Here is a 20,105-nt window from a genome sequence, read left to right as displayed (position 1 = left end):
AAAAAAAACAGGTGTGCTTGCCCTTTGATGTGAAGGGCAGTGTTTGTCACTGGCCACCCGGGTGTTTTCCTATCTTCCTGGTGGTGGAAATTGAATAAAGATTTGTGCACTTTGTGTCTTTCACTGTGTCTCACACCTGCACATACACACACCATGGGTGCTGGGGATAAAATAAGCACTACCGCACTTAGGTGGTAGTGTGGGGTTTTTTAAAAAAAAAACCTGGACAGTAAAAAAAAGAAAATGAAAAAAAATAAAATAAAATGTCTCCTGCAGTGTTTGTCACTGGCCACCCGGGTGTTTTCCTATCTTCCTGGTGGTGGAATTTGAATAAAGATTCATGCACTTTAAAAAGAAAATAACCAACAGTTTTTGGTGACAGCATGCACACAAGGTGTTTGAAACTGGATTATTTTGCTGTGTATTGGGAATTGGAAGGTCCTGAAGGCATTGGAAGCAACAGACCAGGTGATAAAGTGTACCCGAAGCTGAATCAGGAAGCAAAAGTCATTGCATGTCCATAAAGTTGCTTCTCTGCTTTGACAAGTAGTATTTGTAACTTCAGTAAAGTTTCCTGAGTTACTGCACTAAACTGTCTCTTGTTGCTTACTGGTTAAAGTTTTACATTAACAAACTAATATTGGGACAGGTACTTAAATGACAAGAACCCTAAAATTTACAGTATTTCAATTTTTTTTTTGATTAAGCTTTAAGTCACCCATCCTAACATATCTTCATTGACTTTGTCAATATTTGTCTTATTACACTCCTATGAAGCAACTTGGGATGTTTGCCCATTTTAAAAACACTATACAAGCAACTTGCATTTATACAGTATTGTACAAAGTGACTGTGATAAAGTAAACCAAGAGGAAATAAAATTACTACATGACTTGTGTAGAAAAATGCAAATGGAGAATCGGGTGAATAGACAATCAGACTTGGTCAGAATCTCCCTGTTAGAAAGTAAAATACCAAAGAATTCACTATCTATATTTACATATCAAAAATGACCACTTGGGTGAGATACCAGAAGGTTACAAACACCCTTGCAATTATTCCTCAATAATTATTTACTATCTATAAGAGTAAAGAAAAAAACTTGTGGAGCAGGTGCTGAAGCAGAAAAGGACATCACCTCGTAATCTGCACGGTATTATACCTTGAAAGAAAAGTTATAGGTGGCGAGACTTTGGGATAATCATTTTTAATCTCTCATATAAAAACATTGCATACTTTACTGTTTGCAATTTTACCTTGCAATCAGTCCATTATTTCTTATGTAACACTGTAAGTCTAAGATGATAAACCAGATGGACATCTAGAAAGATACAGTGATGGGTTATTTTTGGATGAGCTGAAATTTAGGAGCATGGAAAGCCCTGCAAGGAAACTATTTAAGTCTTTATTTGATTAAGTCCAGATAGCTATGCTATCTGCCTGGTACCAGGGTTCAGGAAATGTGCTGTGGAATAGAGAAGATTAAATTAGATTAGATTCCCTACAGTACACTGACCCTCTGAAGAGTAACCCACCCAGACCAATTCCCCTATCCTATATTTACCCCTGACTAATGCACCTAACAATATGGGCAATTTAGCATGTCCAATTCACCTGACGTGCACACCTTTGGATTGTTGGAGGAAACGGGAGCACCTGGAGTAAACCCACACAGACATGGTGAGAATGTGCAAACTCCACACAGACAGTCGCCCAAGGAAGGAATCAAACCTGGGTCCCTGGCGCTGTGAGTCAGCAGTGCTAACCACTCAGCCACCATGCTGCCCATGAAGAATTTGCAATAAAATGAGAGGAACCAGTGGTTGAGGTCCATGTGTTACAACGACATGGGTAAAACTAGGAAAGCGGTTCTGCTGACTAAGTATGACAAGCTAGGTGTTAAATTTAAAAGCAGAAGCTCAGAGAAATAATCCTTGGATTGCTACCTATGCCACATGGAAATTGGCATAGGATGAATAAGATTTGAGAAGTGAAAGTATAGCTCAAAGACTGATGTGGGAGAAATGGGTTCAGAATGCGAGGCACTGGACTGGGGAGTCATATTTGTACAGTTGGGATGGCCTATACCTGAAATGAGTGAGGAATGGAGTTGCTGTAAGCTGCATAACTTGGGACATACAGTGGGCTTTAAACTACAAAAGTTGGGTGAAGAGCCAATCTAGTGTAAATGTCAAATGGCAATGTTAAAAAAATCAAGGAATAGAGTCCAGGTAGGAGAGCAAAATACTAATACGGAAAACGAAGGTCAGAGAATGGTAGGAAAGGACAGAGACAAAAAAAGGCAACAGTAACGATGAAATGTCACAAAGATAACAGAAAGAAAACTAAAGACTCTGTCTCTGAATGTATGCAGCATTCATAACAAAGTAAATTAGCTAATAGCACACAATGAAGTGAATAAATATGATCTGATAGTCATTGCGGAGTCACATTTTCAGGATGATAAGGACTGAATTCTCAATATTGAGGGGTACAGAGGAGTAACGCTTTCATTCAAATTTGGTATTGGTGCAATTGTAAGAGGTGAGCCTGGTTCAAGATATCAGGGTGGCCTATCTGCTCTTTCCATTTTTACTTTTATATCTTTCATTTTTTGCTGTTCTTTTACTACTTTTTTTTCTTAGTTTAATCTACTTACCTCATTGAGATGCATGTTTGTGCAGTGTGGAGGAGGTTTTATAGTGGAGATCAAGACAGTGTGGGGAAGGCTAGCTGAATATGGTGAGAGAGGTCTCTCACATTGACAGCAGTCATCACAAGTGGCAGGAGAGCAGAAACATGTAGCCAGAGGCAGTTGGCTGCGAGAGCAGCAGCATGTAGCCCAAGGCAGTGAGAGCGGGAGCAGGCACTGGAAGCAGTCGAGGTGAGAGCGGGAGCAGACAGTTCTGGGGGCCAGTGGCAAGATCTTGTGCTGGCAGCCTGAGGCGGTGAAAGCAGGAGCAGGCAGCCCGAGGTGGTGGCGGGGGTGAGGTCAAGCCCTTGTAAGGAGTGCGAGCCCAGTATAGCCAGGTGCTTATGGACTCTGATGTTGAACTATTAACTGTGCTTCTTTGTTTTTCTACGTTTCAGTAAGAAGAACTGTAATGTTTAACTTCTTAACTTGCTTTCGCTTCTTTTTGCTTTGTACCAAGAATCTATGCCTGGGTATATGTTACCTAAGATGATGCCGAAAGTGACAGTTTGTAAACTTTTCACTATACTCATGTGATTGAGTACATGTGACAATAAAATTAATACAATTCAATTCAGGATGTAGAATCAGTTTGGATTGAGAGGAGGAATAATAAGGGTAAGAAGTAACTAAATGGATCTACATTCGCGTAAACAGAAACAATGACATAGGAAGAAGTATACAAGAAGAAATATTAAATGATTCTTGTAAAGGAATGATGTAGAGTCATTTAAATGTATATGTATAAACATGAAAAGATCAGATTGGTAATGACAATCTCCATAAGGAATTTATAGAATGCTTTTGAGATAGATTGTTAGAGCAACACATTCAGGAATTGACCATTGTGTCAGGATTAATTCATAATCTCCAAATAAGGGCACCTCTCAGATTGAATTTTACATCTGGCTTTAAAAGGAAGAAGTGTGGATCTAAGACTAGAATTTAAACTTAAATAAGAGCAATTGTGTGGGCATTAAAGTTGAGCTCAGAGAAGTGAACTGGGATATTAGGCAAGAACATAATTCAATAGAAAATCAGTGACAGGCATTTAAAGGGATATTTCAGAAAAGTACATTCCTCAGTCAGGGTGGTGGCTCAGTGGTTAGCACTGCTGCCTCACAACACTTGGGCGACTGTCTGTGGAATTTGAACATTCTCCCCATGTGAGCATGTTTTTCCTCTAGCTGCTCCAGTTCCTTCCCACAGTCCCACAGTCCAAAGATGTACATGTTAAGTGAATATGTGTAATTGTAGCATGGCCAAGTGTCCAAGGAGATGTAGGCTAGGTGGATTAGCCATGGGAAATCTACGGTTACAGGGATAGAGGAAGGTGTGGGTCTGGGTGGGATGCTCTTTGGTGGGATCAGTGTGGACTCGAAAGGCTGAATGGCCTGCGTCCATACTGTAGGGATTCTATAATTCTAATATAACCCTCCAAGGACCTACTACCTCTGGTTTATAAAAGAAGTTAAGGAAAAGTATCAAACTGAAGGAAAAAGCATATATATGCATGAAGATGAGCGGCATACCAGAGGACTGCTCAGAATGCAAAGAACAGCAGACAATGACTAACAGGAATAACAGAGCAAATAAATTAAAATATGAGACGCTAGCTACAAATGTGGAAAGGGATTGCAATTTTTTCTACATGTATCCAAAACAGGAAAGGGTAAGTAAAGTAAGTGTTGCTCCTCTAATGGGTGAGAATAGGAAGTAAATAGTACATTAAAAAAAGTGGTAGATATAACAAATAAATATTTTGCCTCTGTCTTCACTATAGAAGATATAGCAAACATCCTAGTTACACCTGTAAATCAGAAAATTGAAGGAAGAAAGGAACTTGGTGAAATTATAATCACAAGGCAAGTGGTACTGAGCAAACTGATGGTGCTGCAGGTTGATGTCTTCGGGTCCTGAGGAACTTCATCTGAGGGTGTTAAAAGAGATGGATCATGAGATAGGAGATACGCTATGTTAGTTTTCTAGAATTTGTTAGGATTCTGGATAGGTTCCTCAGAACGGAAAGTAGCAAATATACCCCTACTCTTCAGGAAGGAAAGAAGGCATGAAACAAGAATCTTTAGGCCAATTAGTTTTATGTTTGATGTGAGTAAAGTGCCAGAATCAATCATTAAAGAGATCATAACTGGACACTTCGTACACTCAGGACAATTAGGAAGAATCAGCATGGTGTTGAGAAAGGAAAATCATGTATAATTAATTTAATGGAATTATTTGAAGGAGCGAAATGCATTGTGAATATTGGAGACATTTGACAAGGTTCCACATAAAAGATTATTGCACAAGGTAGGAGCTCATGGTGTAGACAATAACATGGATAGAACATTGGCTGCTGGCAGAAAACTGACAGTATGTATAAATGGGTCTTTTTCAGGTTGGCATGATGTGGCAAGTGGGGACCTGAAAAGGGTCTCTGCCTTTAATCTTTTACATCAATAACTTGGATTCAAAGTATGGTAGCTAAAGTTTCAGATTGACAAAAAGCTACATAGGAACGTATGTAGTGAAAATTATATCACAAACATGCAGATGAATATAGATAGGCTAACTGAATGGGCAAACACCAGGAAACAGGGTATAATATGGGAAAGTGTGATGGCAGAAGGATTAACAAAAGCAAGATATTATTTAAACAGATATTGACTACAGACTTCCAAGGTGAAGAGGGATCTAGGTGTTCGTGTGCACATCACAAAAAGTTAGCATGCAGATATAGCAAGTAATTAAGGCAACTGGTAGAACACTAGTCTTTATTACAGAAGTAATAAGGCTCAGTGGTTAGCACAGCTGATTCATAGCGCCAGGGACCCAGGTTCAATTTCAGCCTTGAGCAACTGTCTAGGTGGAGCTTGCAAATTCTCCCCGTGTCTGCATGGGTTTCCTCTGGGTGCTCCGTTTTCCTCCCACAGTCCAAAGATGTGCAGGTCAGGTAAATTGGCCATGCTAAACTGCCCATAGTGTTAGGTGCATTAGTCAGAGGGAAATGGATCTGGGTGGGTTACTCTTCGGAGGGTTGGAGTGGATTTGTTGGGCCAAATCGCCTGCTTCTACACTGTAGGGAATCTAATCTAATCTAAAAAAAAGCAATTCAACATACATGTAAGGAAGTTATATTTTGGTTATACAAGATATTTGTGAGACCTATCTCAAATAACTGTGCAGTTTTGGTCTCTTTATTTAAGGAAGGATGTAAATACATTGGAAGTGGTTCAAAGGTGGTTTAGATTAATATCTGGAATGAGAAGGTTGCCTTAGAGAAAAGATTGGACAGACTGTACTTTTTTTCGCTGGAGTTTAGAAGATCAAAGGATGCTTTGGTTTAGAAGATGGATGTGGAAAGGATGTTTCCTCTTGTGGGAGGATCTAAAACTAGAATACGCTGTTTAAAAATTCAGGATCATCCTTTTAGGATGGAGATGAAGGCAATTCTTTTCCTGAGGGCTGTACAACTTTGAACTCTCTGCCTCAGAAGGTGGCAGAGGTGGTCACTGAATACTTTAAGGTGGAGGTGGTAAGATTCTTGTCTGGCAAAGGAGTTTCAGGTTATCAGAGGTAGATGGGGACATGGAATTTGGAATTCAAACAAATCAGTCATGATCTTATTCAATCACAAATTAGTCTTGAAAGGCCAAATGTCCTAATCGTGCTCTTAATTTGGTCCTCAGCCAGGGTTTCAGCAACCGATGGACTGAACACATATTTTATTTTAAAATCGAAGCATTTATTCCAATACCAATGTGGATTCAGACTGTCTATAGTGTGGACAGTGTGATTAATGGTAAATTACTTATTGGGCAGTGTGATTAATGGTAAATTACTTATCAATTAAACAGATTAGAATTCTACTTGTATGCAACTTCCATCACCTACCTGTCCATTTGCCAGTATTTTCTTAAGTTCGGCAGAAGATTTCTTCAACCTGATGAAGAAAAGAAAGGCAGTGGTTAAAAATGCATCTAACTGTATACAGACACAATCTAAACTAATTAACATAGCAGTAAGGAAACTGTATTCTACAGAACTCAAAGAAATATTATAAAACATTGTCATTAAGCTGATTTATTATGTAATTAATTGTTTTGCACCAAAAAACCCAAATTGCTTTTTACAATTAATCCAGAAAAAAGGCTAAGTTTTTTTAAGTTCTCCCTTCTTCAGTATCCTAAAAACAAATATTTTTTTTTAAAAGCAGCTAGCTCCAGACTTAGTTGGTAAGGCCACAACCCAGTGTGAAACCTAGTCATAATGACAGATTTGAGCGTTGAACTAAAAGATCTCAGCAAGGATGTGAGCAAGAATAATATTATAATTAGCCTCAGCAACTAAAAAAGGTACACCTGCATGTACATTAGCTATGATTCCTCCTCCTGAGTGCTCTCCCATGACCCCTGCTGGTATGCGTGCTGGCCAGGTGTGAAGAAGACAAAATCACCAGTGAGTCTGTCTCCCACTGAGTAACCTAATAACAACCACCCTCAAGGTTTACATATGAAGAATGCCAATGGGGGCAAGTTATGCGAGGACAATATATCACCTAAAAGTTATACTCTTGTAACAAGGACTGGAGAGGAAAGTAAAATTAGGTAGAAAAGAAAACATTATCAAACTTGAACATGAATTTAATAATTAGTATTCCTGCGATATGAGTCGAAATTCACCTAGAATACAAGAAAGTACATCAGCACCAGTACTGTAAATTAAAAAATAAAATATTCAATTTTAGATAGTTTAATGTGTAACAGTTGAAATAAAAGAAGCAAATGATAAATATTAATTCCAACATCATATGCTCTTTATAATTATGGTTTTCTCATTTTTGTCAAGAATTCCCAGCAGAAACACCTCTAAAATTATATAGTTTAACAATTTTGAATCTAGCACCATTAGTTGTCATGCAGCGAACATATCTCATAAGCCGTTTTTGATTCTGCTCTTGACTCTTACCTATTGTTCGGCAGGCCTTCTGTGACTGCTGGGCAGCTATTATTAGAGGACCCTGCCCGTGTATTTACCTGCAGGCAGATAAAGGAGTTTTTATCAGTCATTCATGGGCTGAGGACAGCAGTCTAATTAACCTGTAATTTACCATAGATTTCTCATTTCCATCTGAAGGTTAATTGGCTTGTTGCTAGGCATGTGGATGTTTGCATACTCTCTACTTGCGCGTGACATTAGCATACTAAATTACACTATCTTCTTGAAAACTAAGAACAAGACTTATTTAAAACACTAGGATAGATACTATTCAAAACGATGTCTTAGAAACAACTTCAGCATGTTTAAACAGACAATCATGTTGCATATTTTTCAAAATACTCTGTATTGTAGATATTTTTAATCAACCTGTTCAGACATGTTATGACAACACCACTGGAGCAGTGGGAATTGAACCCAGGCCATCTGGACCAGGGACAGGTATACTACCACAACATGACTATTTTCCTTTATATTGTCTACTAGCATTGTACGAATATGCTGATGACATGGCTGCTAGAGGTAATAGGAGGAAGTGAGGACTGCAGATTCTGGAGTTTCTGATGAAGGGCTTTTGCCCAAAATGTCGATTCTCCTGCTCCTCAGATGCTGCCTGACCTGCTGTGGTTTTCCAGCACCACACTCTTGACTGCTAGAGGCAATAGCAAATTTATACAATAAATTTCACATTTGAGGAGTTGTTAGACATTGCTTTCATTATGCCTGTTCATGGCAGTTAAGGGTCAACCACATTGCTGTGTGTCAGGAGTCACATACAGGCCAATTTAGGTAAGGATGTAAATTTTCCTCCCTAACAGACGTAAGTGAACTCCAGGTGGGATTTTATAACGATCAGCAATAGTTACATGCTTACCATTAGGCTAGTTTTTAATTCCAGGTTTTATATGGAATTCAAGTTCCATCATCTGTCATTGTTGGATTCAAAACCATTTCCCTAGAACATTAGCTTGAATTCTACGTTACTAGTCCATTAAAATTACCATTAAGCACCCACCCATCTTCAAATTAACACAAAATGGACTCCAGCAATGTTTCTTGAGGCAGTACTACTTATTCCATAAGACTAAATATTGAATGCGATACTTTGTTTTCAGCAATGCGAGTTCCAGAAATCAATGACCCTTGAAATTGCCAGCCCCTAATTTGGCGTCTATGAGTAGCACCTGCCTATAATGAATACAGGGAATGGAAAATCTGGTTACAAGTTCACTTCTAATATGTCAAAACATGTTGCGCCATTTGCTTTGTTTCCTTTTATTGGAATTAAAGTAATATGCTTATGCATACATAATAATTAGCACCTCAACGAGAAGTGAAATTTAACACACATATGATATTGATAGACTAACATAAACAGAAAAATTGAGTTACATCAGCATGAGACCCACAAAAAAATTTAAAACTCATAATTAAAATTATAATCATTTAATGTAATCAGATTGTTTATTAGAATCACAATTGATCTTGAAATAGATTTGGAAATTTCACAATAGGGTATGGCTAAGTTTGCATCAAACAATGAGAACAATCCCCAATATCTACAAGTTAAATAATCAAGTTTCTGGAAGACATTCTGATAGAACAGTAAATATCATTGTAACCTGAAAGGTTTATTAAGGACTTCAAATTAATAACTCCATACATTTCTGGAACACTGAAGTAACAAAACAAATTACTCTTTATCTGATAATGATTGTTTTTCAAGATTTATACAGCACAGAAAAGGACTTCAGCTCATTGAGTCTGCATTGAGATAACTATCACTAAAAGTGCATTAATCCTAATTTCCTGCACTTGTCCCATATCCTTGAAGGTTATAATATTTGAAGTACTCAACCAAATATTTTTCAAAGGTTGTACAGTTTCCAGCCTCCACTACCTTCCCAGGCAGAACATTCTAGATTCCCACCACCTGAGTGAAAATCGTTTTTCCCAATTCCCCTCTGAATCTGCAGTCCCTTACCCTAAAATTATGCCCACTCACGATTGGCCCCTCAACTATGAGGAACAGCTACTCTCTATTCACCCTGTCCATTCCCCTCATAATCTTATACACCTCAATCATGTTCTCCCTCAGTCTTCTCTGCTGTAAAGAAAATTATCCAAGTCTATCTAGTCTCTCCTGATAGCTCAATTTCTCGTCCCAGGCAACATTCTGGTGAAGTCCCTCTTGAAACCCCTCTACAGGTATCACATCCTTCTTGTAGCAAGGTGACCAGAACTGCGTACAGTACTCCAGTTGTAGACTGACCAATGCTTTGCACATCTCCAACATTACCTTCTTGCGCTTATACTCTATGTCATGACTGATGAAAACACATGCCTTCTAAACTATCCCATTCACATACTCAGCCGACTTCAGAGATCAATGAATATTTAGTTCAAAATCCCTTCATTCCTGTTAACAACCCAATATCCTGTGATTCATTAAATACTCCCTCATCTGGTTTCTTCTTCTACAGTGCACCACCTTGCACTTATCAGGGTTGAATACCATCTGCCACTGATTTAATTTATTTGATTGATTTATATATTTATTGTCATATGTATCTTGTTACAAAATACAGTGAAAAGTACTGTATAGTGTCACCATTCTCCAACACCATCTTAAACACAGAATAAACCAAAACATAGAATGTAAAGGCAGAAAAATGAAGAAACAAAGCAAGTGTCCAACTTTACAGTCTTTCTTGCTAAGAGCCCGGTCATGGGCCTGGTGGCCAGACACGAATCCATTTCACTGTACCACTGCAATGAAAGTTGCCACCCTTCAGCACCATCTCATCTTAACCAACGCCTTTGCCACTACGAGTCCTTGCTGGACCTCGCCAATGCAAACATCACTGATGGTGCTGGGTATCGCACTGACCCAAATTCCACTTCATCGCCGCCTTAAGAGGCTGGAAGCAGGTGCTGCTGTGAGCCCAAACCTGCCTCCAGCACCTTGGATCCACACTGCTGGGCCTATTAGAGTCCATGCTGCTGGGCCAAGTCACTGCCGCTGATGTCATCACCATGATTGAACATTTCATCAAGAGGTAAGTAAAAAAAATATAGAAAAAAAGAGAAGCTAGAGAAATAAAAGAAAAGCAGGTGGAGCAGACAAGCCCTGGGCTCAGAAGGCCTACTCTACCGCCATCTTACTGGAAGAAACACATGTCTGCTCATCTGACCAAACCACCTATATATTCCTGTAACCTAAAACCATCATCTTTGCTATTAACCACTCTGCAAATTTGCTTAACATTCCTCTCACAACAAAATCATAATAATAAGGATCCTAGTATTGATCCTAGTGGTACACTGCTAGACACCAGCTTCCAGTCACTCACAGCCTTCTACCACTACCCTTTGTATCCTGTAACTAAGCCAGTTTCTGATCCATCTCACCAAGTTTCCCTCAGTTCCATACGCTTTAAACTTCTTAATTAGTCTTCCAGTTGGGACTTTGTGAAAAGCTTTGCTAAAATCCACATGAACTACTTCAGCTGAATTTCCCTCAACCAGACACTTGATCACATTTTCAAAAAATTCTAACAAATTTCTTAGGCATGACCTCCCTCTGACAAAGTCATGCTGACTATCTCTAACTAACCCATGCCTTTCCAAGTGGGTATTAATTTGCCCTCCCAAATTTTCTCCAATAGTTTACCTACCACTAAACTGAGACACACAAGGCTGTAATTTCCTGGTTGTTCTCTACCACCCCTTTTAAAAAGTGGAATCACATTAGCTGTCCTCCAGTCCTCTGGCACAACCCCTTCGGCCAGAGAGAAATTAAAAGTTTGTGTCAGAGCCCCTGCAGTTTCCTGCCTCACCTCCAACAGCAGCCTGGGATGCAATTCATCCAGTCCAGATGATTTATCTGCTTTAAGCCCAACAGAGCCTCTAACACCTCCCCATTTCCAATGTAAAACTGTGCAAGTTCCTCACATTCCCCTTTCCTGAATTCTGTACCTACATTTGTCTTTCCCAGAAAGAACACTGAAGAGAATTTTTCATTCAACACCCTTCCAATAAACTGTGGCTTCACACACAGGTTGCCCCTTGGGGCCTAATGGGCCCTATTCTGGTTAGCTTTTTCCTTTTAATGTATTTATAAAATATCTTAGGATTCTCACTAGTCCTGTTCACAAATCCTTTCTCACATCGCCGTTTTAATTTTCTGCTTGTTTTCTTAAGTTCCCTCCTGCATTTCCTGTATTCCTCTACGGCTGCAGCTGAATTGCTCCCTTTGCACTTGTTAAAAGCCCTACTCTTCTTCTTTATCCAGTCGTGAATTGTCCTAGACATCCAGAATTCTCTGAACTTATTGGTCCTAGATTTCTCTCTAAAGAGTCCAAGTTGGACTTGTTGTCTCCCTAGTTCCTTTTTGAATGAACCCCATTGCTCCACTGTAGACCTACCCGCAAAGAAGTGTTCCCAGTCTACTGTGACCAGATCCTGCTTTATTTTAATAAAATCTGCCTTCCTCGATCCAAAGTCGATTTTGCAGGCTGAACCTTTCCTTGTCCAGAACAAATTGAACCATACAGTGTTATAGTGACTATTGCCTAAATGTTCCCTCACTGCCTCATACACTTAGCAGCTGATTTCCCCAAAACCAGATCCAGCACTGCACCGTCCCTTGTTGGTCCTTCTACATATTGATATAAAAATCTTCCCTCGATACATTTCAAGAAATCAACCCTCTCTAAACCCTGAACACTATGACTATCCCAATTTATGCTGGGAAAGTTGCCCTTGTATTATTAGCTGATCATTACACTTGTACACCTATGAATTGTCTACATATTTGCTCCTCTATTTCCTGCTCACTCTTTGGGGCCAATAATACACTCTCAGTAAAGTAGCCATCCCTTAACATTCCTATGTTCTACCAACAAAGCCTTGTTTGAAGACCCTTCCAAGATATCATATCTACTTAATTCTGTAATTGACTCCTTATCTAATATTGCTACACCACCACTCTGTTTACACCACCTCTGCTTCATCTATAATTCTATCCCCCACATTGATGAGTTGCCATTCCAGCCCTTCCCTCAACCATGTTTTTGTGATGGCAACAATATCATACTTCCACGTTCAAATCCATTAACTCATCAATCTTCCCTATCACACTCCTAGCATTAAAGTAAAGACCATCCAACCTTGCCTTACTTTCTCAACACTCAACATGGCTGAACTCACTGTGACTTGATTCCATAGCTGTTGCATGATGCATCACTGTTTCCACAATATTCTGTGTCCCCTCCCCCTGTCAAACTAGTTTAAACTCTCCCAATAGCACCAGCAAACCTACTGCAAAGATGTTGGCCCCAATGTGGTCCAGGTGCAGACTGTTTGGACATGTCCCACCTTCCCCAAAAACAATCCCAATGATCTAGGAATCTAAAACCTTCCCTCTTGTGTCAACTCTTAAGACATACATTCTTACAATGTGGAAACAGGCCTTTCAGCCCAACAAGTGCACACCGACCCGCCAAAGCGCAACCCACCCAGACCCATTCATCTGTCCTATTTTCCTATCTCTAAACTCACTGGCCTGTGGCACCGGGAGTAGCATACAGAATAGAACCATTGAGGTCCTGTTTTATAATCTATTGTCTAGCTGCCTGAATTCTTGATGCAAGACTTCATTCTTCACTTTGCTCATATCAAAGATACCACCATGTACCATGATTTGGAGATGCCGGTGTTGGACTGTGGTGTACAAAGTTAAAAATCACACAACACCTGGTTATAGTACAATAGGTTTAATTGGAAGTGCGTACTAGCTTTTGGAGCACTGCTGCGACATCAGATGGTTGTGGAGTACACAACTGTAAGACACAGAACTTGTAGCAAACGTTTACAGTGATGTAAATGAAATTATACATTGAAATTATACATTATTCCTCAGCCATCTGATGAAGGAGCAGCGGTCAGAAAGCTAGTGCTTCCAATTAAACCTGTTGGGACTATAATTTGGTGTTGTGTGATTTTTTTAACTATGTACGATAACCTCTAACTCATCATCCTCCCCTTTCAGGATGCCCTGTAGCCATTCAGTGACACCTCTGACCCTGGCACCAGGCAGGCAACACACCATCCTGGAGTCAAGCTTTGTCTGCAGAAATGTCTGTCTGCTCCCCTGACTAAAAAATCCTCTATCACTATTGCTCTTCCATTCTTTTTCCTCCCCCTGTATAGTCAAGTCGCTTATGGTGCCAGAAGCTTGTCATGGACTGCATTCCTCCAAGGTAACAGGACACTCATCAGCTTCCAAAATGGAATATTAGTTTGAGTGTGATCACACAAAATTTTCAGTCACATCTCAAAATGTAATTTTAAAATTGCCTAGCCACACTCCTACCTTCTACAGGTCCTGAAAAAAATGGTTAATATAATTATTATCGTTGTGACCATTTCTCAATTGTGAGTTTTTAAAATTCTCTCAAATCAAATTAATTCTCAGGTATGGACTAAGTATTAAATTAGTATGACAAATATATTTGCCTCAGTAATAAAAATAGAAAATGCTAGAAATACACAAGGCAGTCAGCATTTATACAGGAGACTAGTCATACCATTTCATATTTTTATCCTTCATCAGATGCAAAATTCTAACACTTCTGGTTTCCTTTTATACTTTGCATTTATTTCTGTAATGTTCTTCTCCCTGCTGGTGGAGATAAATTTTACTGACATGCTCTGATTTTACAGCTGAAGCAACAGTTAAAAATTGGACAACTTTTGATGATAATGTTGGGGGTGAGAGGTCTTGAACAAAATGGGTGCATGACCTTACATTAAAAATAACTACAATCTGTGCAAAAATCTAAAATAGATTGCAACTCCAATTCTCTGTCGCAAAATTATTTGCAAAGAGGAGCATAAAGTAAAACAAAGCCTTTGAAAGAATTCTGTTTGCAATGTAACATTTTTACTGTCTAAAATTTGAATGCTGAAAAGTGAGACATGTTGCCACAGCTTTGATCAGAATGAATGCAAGAATGCCAAATTTCAAATGATCACAACAATTTACTACACAGGAGAAAAGGGGAGCTGAATGGTCAAAGTGTTGCCATGGAGAAAGGAAAACAGAACTCCTAGTTCGCCTGCTTCTGGATCATTTAATACACTTTCAAGATTGAACATATTCCTTTTCCATGTGAAGGATCTTTGCATACAAATACATGTCACTTCTAGTAAGCATAAATGAGCAAAGTTACAAACTTGATTGATCATCTTATACTGGTTATCGATGTAATTATTAGCATACTCCAGATTGTTCAGCAATTTTTGTTTCAGATTTGCAAGTGTGGGAGCGCTGATCTCTAATCTGCCTTTTACAACCTGCCAGTGGAGCTAGCTGTTTGATTTGCTTAGCCAGTTCTTGGGGTACATGGCCTATGCACCTGGTATTACATTGGCATATGATGTCACTCAATTCTGTGGGAGGCAGAATGTCTCTTTCAACTGACAGTAATGTCACATTAATGGAAAATATCACTTGCAATGCCACTGTACAGTAACTGCATGAAATGGCTTGCTACACTTGTTTACATTTTTGAAACATGTCTTCCCAGGGTAATGTGAAATAGACCAGACACCTTTCAATTCCTAAAGAGGTGGCCTGTAGCCCTTTTGAGAGTTTGTGTCAAATACACCAATCATCTGATCAGCAAAGCTGTTGTCCTGCAAGATAGCTTTAATGCGCTCTAATTACAGTGTTGAGCTTGTACAGTCAGAAAATAGGTAGGGCCATCTTTGCAAAATTGCTAATAAGGTCAATTTTACAGTTGAAGCTATATGAATTCCAACATGTATATTGACTGGTGAAAGTAAGCATGCAGAAGACAGTAGTGGAGAATCATTAACGGATTTAACTAGCATATCAAGGGAAGAGAGAATGTGTTAGACTGCCCCAACTCAAAACTGAATTGGAGAACAAGGCGGAGTGCATTAAGATGTGTAAAGGAAATCCTTATACATAACATACTCTTGTTCATAGGGCACCATTCACTGCAAAAAGAAATTTGTTCATGGCTTATGCCTTTCTTGAACTACCTTGAAGCATAGCAAACTATAGTACCCCAATGCTTTTCCTAAAAGCAATACTTTGGCTAATCAGCATTGATTTGCCAATCAATTATTACCCTCTTATTTGTGCATTGTTAAAATCATTAAAAAATTACATTCTTGCATTTATCCTGATGAGTGCAGGACAAAAAGCTTAATCAAAATTTGGAGATGCCAGTGTTGGACTGGGGTGTACAAAGTTAAAAATCACACAACACCAGGTTATAGTCCAACAGGTTTAATTGGAAGCATACTAGCTTTCGGAGCGTCACTCCTAATGAAGGAGCGACGCTCCGAAAGCTAGTGTGCTTCCAATTAAACCTGTTGGATGATAACCTGGTGTTGTGTGATTTTTAACTTAATCAAAAATGTCTCTTAACAGCAGTGTTCAAGCCTGGTACAGTTAGAGGCATTTGACACAACTGATAATTTGCAAGTGGTTGTATTCCATGTAGTTGAGAATGTGGTGCTGGAAAAACACAGCAGGTCAGGCAGCATCCAAGGAGCAGGAAAATCAACATTTCTGGCATAAGCCTTTTATCAAGAACATTGATTCTCTTGGTCCTCGGATGCTGCCTGACCTGTTATGCTTTTTCAGCACCACACTCTCGACTCTGATCTCCAGCATCTGCAGTCCTCACTTTCTCCTTGTATTCCATGGAACCTTCTTCCACCTTACTTCATCTTATCCTTTTTCCTTCGTAAATTGAGCTAATTTTCATTCTTAAATGCTTTAACAATTCAAGATGTAAATGGGATCCTCCAGGCTCCCCAGTGCAAGTGTATATATTTTCTCTACATCTATTCTATCAAATTCATTTATAAATTTAAAGACAGCTAAGAAATCACCTTTTATTCTTTTTGTCAGAGAGGAAATCCAACCATTCAGTCCTCCTTGATGTTTAAATTCACACAATTCTGTAATGTTACATTTTAGTATAATATTGTCAGCAAAATATCTTTCCTTAATTTACTTACAAGCCCCCAGAAATTATGTACATCTAATCGAGTTGTATAATTGCTTCACCTTCGCATGACACAATTGCATAACAGCAGCCCATGAGTCTGCTACTAACATTTCTCTCCTTGGAAAAACCTCCCAAAAATGGTCTGACACTTCTTGCATTAATATAGTTTCCACTTGATTTTGTATTCTTTTTCATATATTTGCAAATGATTGTTGCTCAACCACAACATCATTAAAACAGGCTGTGTAAGCACTTATCTCTTTGATGTCTGACACTCTGTCATGTACTTTAAGAGCAAGCTGAGCTTTAAACTGCATAAGCTCTGCAATTCCAAATCATGTTATTATATCTTAAAACTGTTTTTATTAATTTGTTCACAGAACTTGGCCATTATTGTCCAGGGCATTTGTTACCCATCCCGAATGGCTCCTGAGAAAGTGGTCCTGAGCCACTTTCTTGGATAGTTACATTACATAGGGAATAAGTACACCCCAGATGGAGATGGAGACAGGAGGTAAGTTATTTGTTGCAAAACATCCACCGGTTGAGTTGCTACTATAGCCAAAGTATGGCGATCCAATCCCATTTCTGATCAATTGTAACCTCCACTTTGATGATTATGGGGGTTTCTAGCTATGATAACAGCATTAAATATCAAGGGACAATGGTAAGATTTTCTCTTGTTTGAGATGGTCATTGCTTTGTATTTCTTTGGCACAAATATTACTTGCCATTTATTAGCCCAAGCCTGCATTCTTGCTTTTGCATTCAGACACACATTGCTTCAGAATCTGAGGAGTCACAAATTATACTGAATGTTGAGCAATCATCTGCGCACATCCGCACTTCTGACCTCATGATGAAAGGCCACTGTCCCAAGAACTCCTGCAGTGTTGTCCTGGGAATGAGATGATTGACCTCCAAAACCACAACAATTTTTCTTTGTGCTGGTACAACTGCAACCAGTAGAGAATTCCCCCTGCCTCAAACGCTCACCAACTGATTCCCAATGACTCCAGTTCACATAAGGTTGCTTGATTCCATACTCAATCAAGTGCTGCTTTGACATCAATGATAATCACTCTCACCTTACCTCTGCAGTTCAGCTCTTTTGCCTATGTTTGGGCCATAAGATCACATGATGTAGGAGCAAGAATAGGCCATTTGGTCCACTGGGTCTGCACCAACATTCAATGAGTTCATGTCTGATCTGATCATCTTTAACTCCACCTTCCTTCCTCGTCTTCATAACCCTTGATTCCCTTAATGATTAAAAATCTATCAATCTCTGCTTGGAATATATACTAAATGATGCAGCCTCAACAATGCTCTGCTTGTAAAGAATCCCACTGAATCCCTACCCTAAAGAAGAAATTTCCCCTCCTCTCTATCTTAAATGGATGACCCCTTACTCTGAGAATTTGTCCTCTTGTCCTAGACTATCTATAATGCAGACTATCTATAAATCTGGAACACACCTTTAAAATTAATGTCAGAATGTTATCAGCATCCACAGTCATAACAGTATCAAGTGCCTTCAGCTGTTTCTTGATATCACACGCAGTGTATCAAATTGGTTGAAGTCTGGTATTTGTGATTCTGGGAATGTAAGGAGATGGATCATCCACTTGGTACTTCTGGCTGAAGAAAGTTGCAAATCTATCAGCCTGGTCTATTGCACAGATTTGCTGAGCTCCCTCATCATTGAGAATAGAAATATTCGTAGAAATTCCTTCTCTTTAAAATGCAGAGCCAAGCTATAAGTAGTTTGAATATGTGCTGTGGTGGTGTGGTGAGGCTGGATGCCAATGTCTGCGGAAGTGGAGCATTTCCAGTCACTGCCCATGTCGCCTGCTCTGAAAGGTTGGGATCAGGTGTCCCAAGGTGGAGGTCTGGAGGAATAAGCGATAAGTTGCCAGGTCTGTCTTTGATATCAGGAATTCTTGGCATCTAAGTTTCTCTCCAGCGGGTGAGGGAATGGGAAACTGCATGTTATTGAGGTTGCATTAAGTAATAATGAAAGGTTAATGCAATTAGGCTTCTTCCCACTCACTAGTGAGAATCTTGTCTGGTTGTTCAACACTGTTTTGGTAAGTGAAACTTCTTGCTCTTGAGGTTGAGAAGCTCCTCACTAGACATTCTCACCTGATTTGCCCAACTTCCTTGCCATAGCCAACATCATTCAGGGGCTACAAAGATTATGCCTCTCATTTTTAAATATGCCTGGTGCTTCTCCTGGCATGCACTCCTGCACATTTCATTGAACTAGGGCTTGATACAGATGGTAGAGTAAGGTACATGCTGGGCCATGAAGCTACAGATCATGATTGAATCCAATTCTGTTGCTGATAGTCCATGGTTATTCAGTTCTGAAGTGCTAGCTCTATACAAGATGTATTCCCACTTAATGTGTTGGTGATGCTACAAAACACTATGGAGAGTAGCCTCAATGTGAAGATGGGTCGTTGCCTCCAAAAGCACTTCAACGCAGTCATTCCAATGAAAATTGTCATGGACAAATGTATCGGTGACAGCTAGAGTGGTGAGGATGAGGTCACGTTTGTATTTCTCACTTGTTGGTTCCCTCACCAATTGCTGCAAACCCAGTCTAGAGCTATGACCTTTGGACGTGGCCACCTGTGGTGAACACTGAGCCAAACATGATGGTGGATACTGTAGTCTCTCAGCAGAACACATTATTACCCTTGCCACCAACAGTGTTTCTTCTAATTGATGTTCAACATTGGAATACTAATTCACAGCTGAGGAGGATGGTAGTTGGTAATCAGAAAGAGGGTTCCTCGCCCATGTTTGGCCTGATGCTATGAGACTTCATATGGTCCAAAATCAATGTTGAAGACTCACACGGTAACTCATTCTTGACTATACACCTCTGTGCAGCTACTGGTGATTGGTCCTGCCAGTAGGACAGGACATAACAAGAAATTGTGATGTTTGGGACATTGTCTGCATGATATGATTCTGAAAGTTTGACTACAGTAAGTAGTCTATTGATCAACTGTCCCAATTTTGGCACAAGACCCCAAATGCTAGAGAGGAATATTCTGTAGGATCATGAGGGTTGGGTTTCTCTTATTGTTTCCAATTCCTACATCAGCGCCTGGTGATTCATCAAGCTTCATTTCACTTTTTCCCCACTCATATTGATTTGATATAATGGATTGTCTTTTTAGACCATTTCAGAGGGCATTTAAGAGTCAATTGTATTGCTGATGGTTTGGAGTCACATATCGGCTACACCAGATGAGGACAGCAAATTTCCTTCCCTAAAAGGAAGCAGATTGGTCTTTGGAACAACTGACAATGGCTTCATGGTTCCTTTTAGACTAACTTTCTTTTAA

The 20,105-nt window shown here is 39.4% G+C and overlaps 1 protein-coding gene across 5 annotated transcripts in view; it reads right to left on the bottom strand.

Annotated features, from left to right (window-relative positions):
• map2k5 (mitogen-activated protein kinase kinase 5) overlaps nucleotides 1–20,105 on the bottom strand; it is a 274,682-nt gene that overhangs the window by 173,001 nt on the left and 81,576 nt on the right. For all 5 annotated transcript variants that reach the window (XM_043677181.1, XM_043677180.1, XM_043677182.1 and 2 more), the window contains exons 6-7: nucleotides 7,661–7,728; nucleotides 6,587–6,635 (exon numbers count right to left, since the gene is read on the bottom strand). In XM_043677181.1, coding sequence (XP_043533116.1) covers nucleotides 6,587–6,635; nucleotides 7,661–7,728 — 117 coding nt within the window. The remainder of the gene's footprint in view (nucleotides 1–6,586; nucleotides 6,636–7,660; nucleotides 7,729–20,105) is intronic.

Source organism: Chiloscyllium plagiosum, chromosome 36 (genome assembly GCF_004010195.1).
Source record: "Chiloscyllium plagiosum isolate BGI_BamShark_2017 chromosome 36, ASM401019v2, whole genome shotgun sequence".
Lineage (NCBI taxonomy): Eukaryota > Metazoa > Chordata > Chondrichthyes > Orectolobiformes > Hemiscylliidae > Chiloscyllium > Chiloscyllium plagiosum.
Note: the sequence above shows the minus strand (reverse complement) of the source record. Positions and strands in the feature narration are given on the sequence as shown.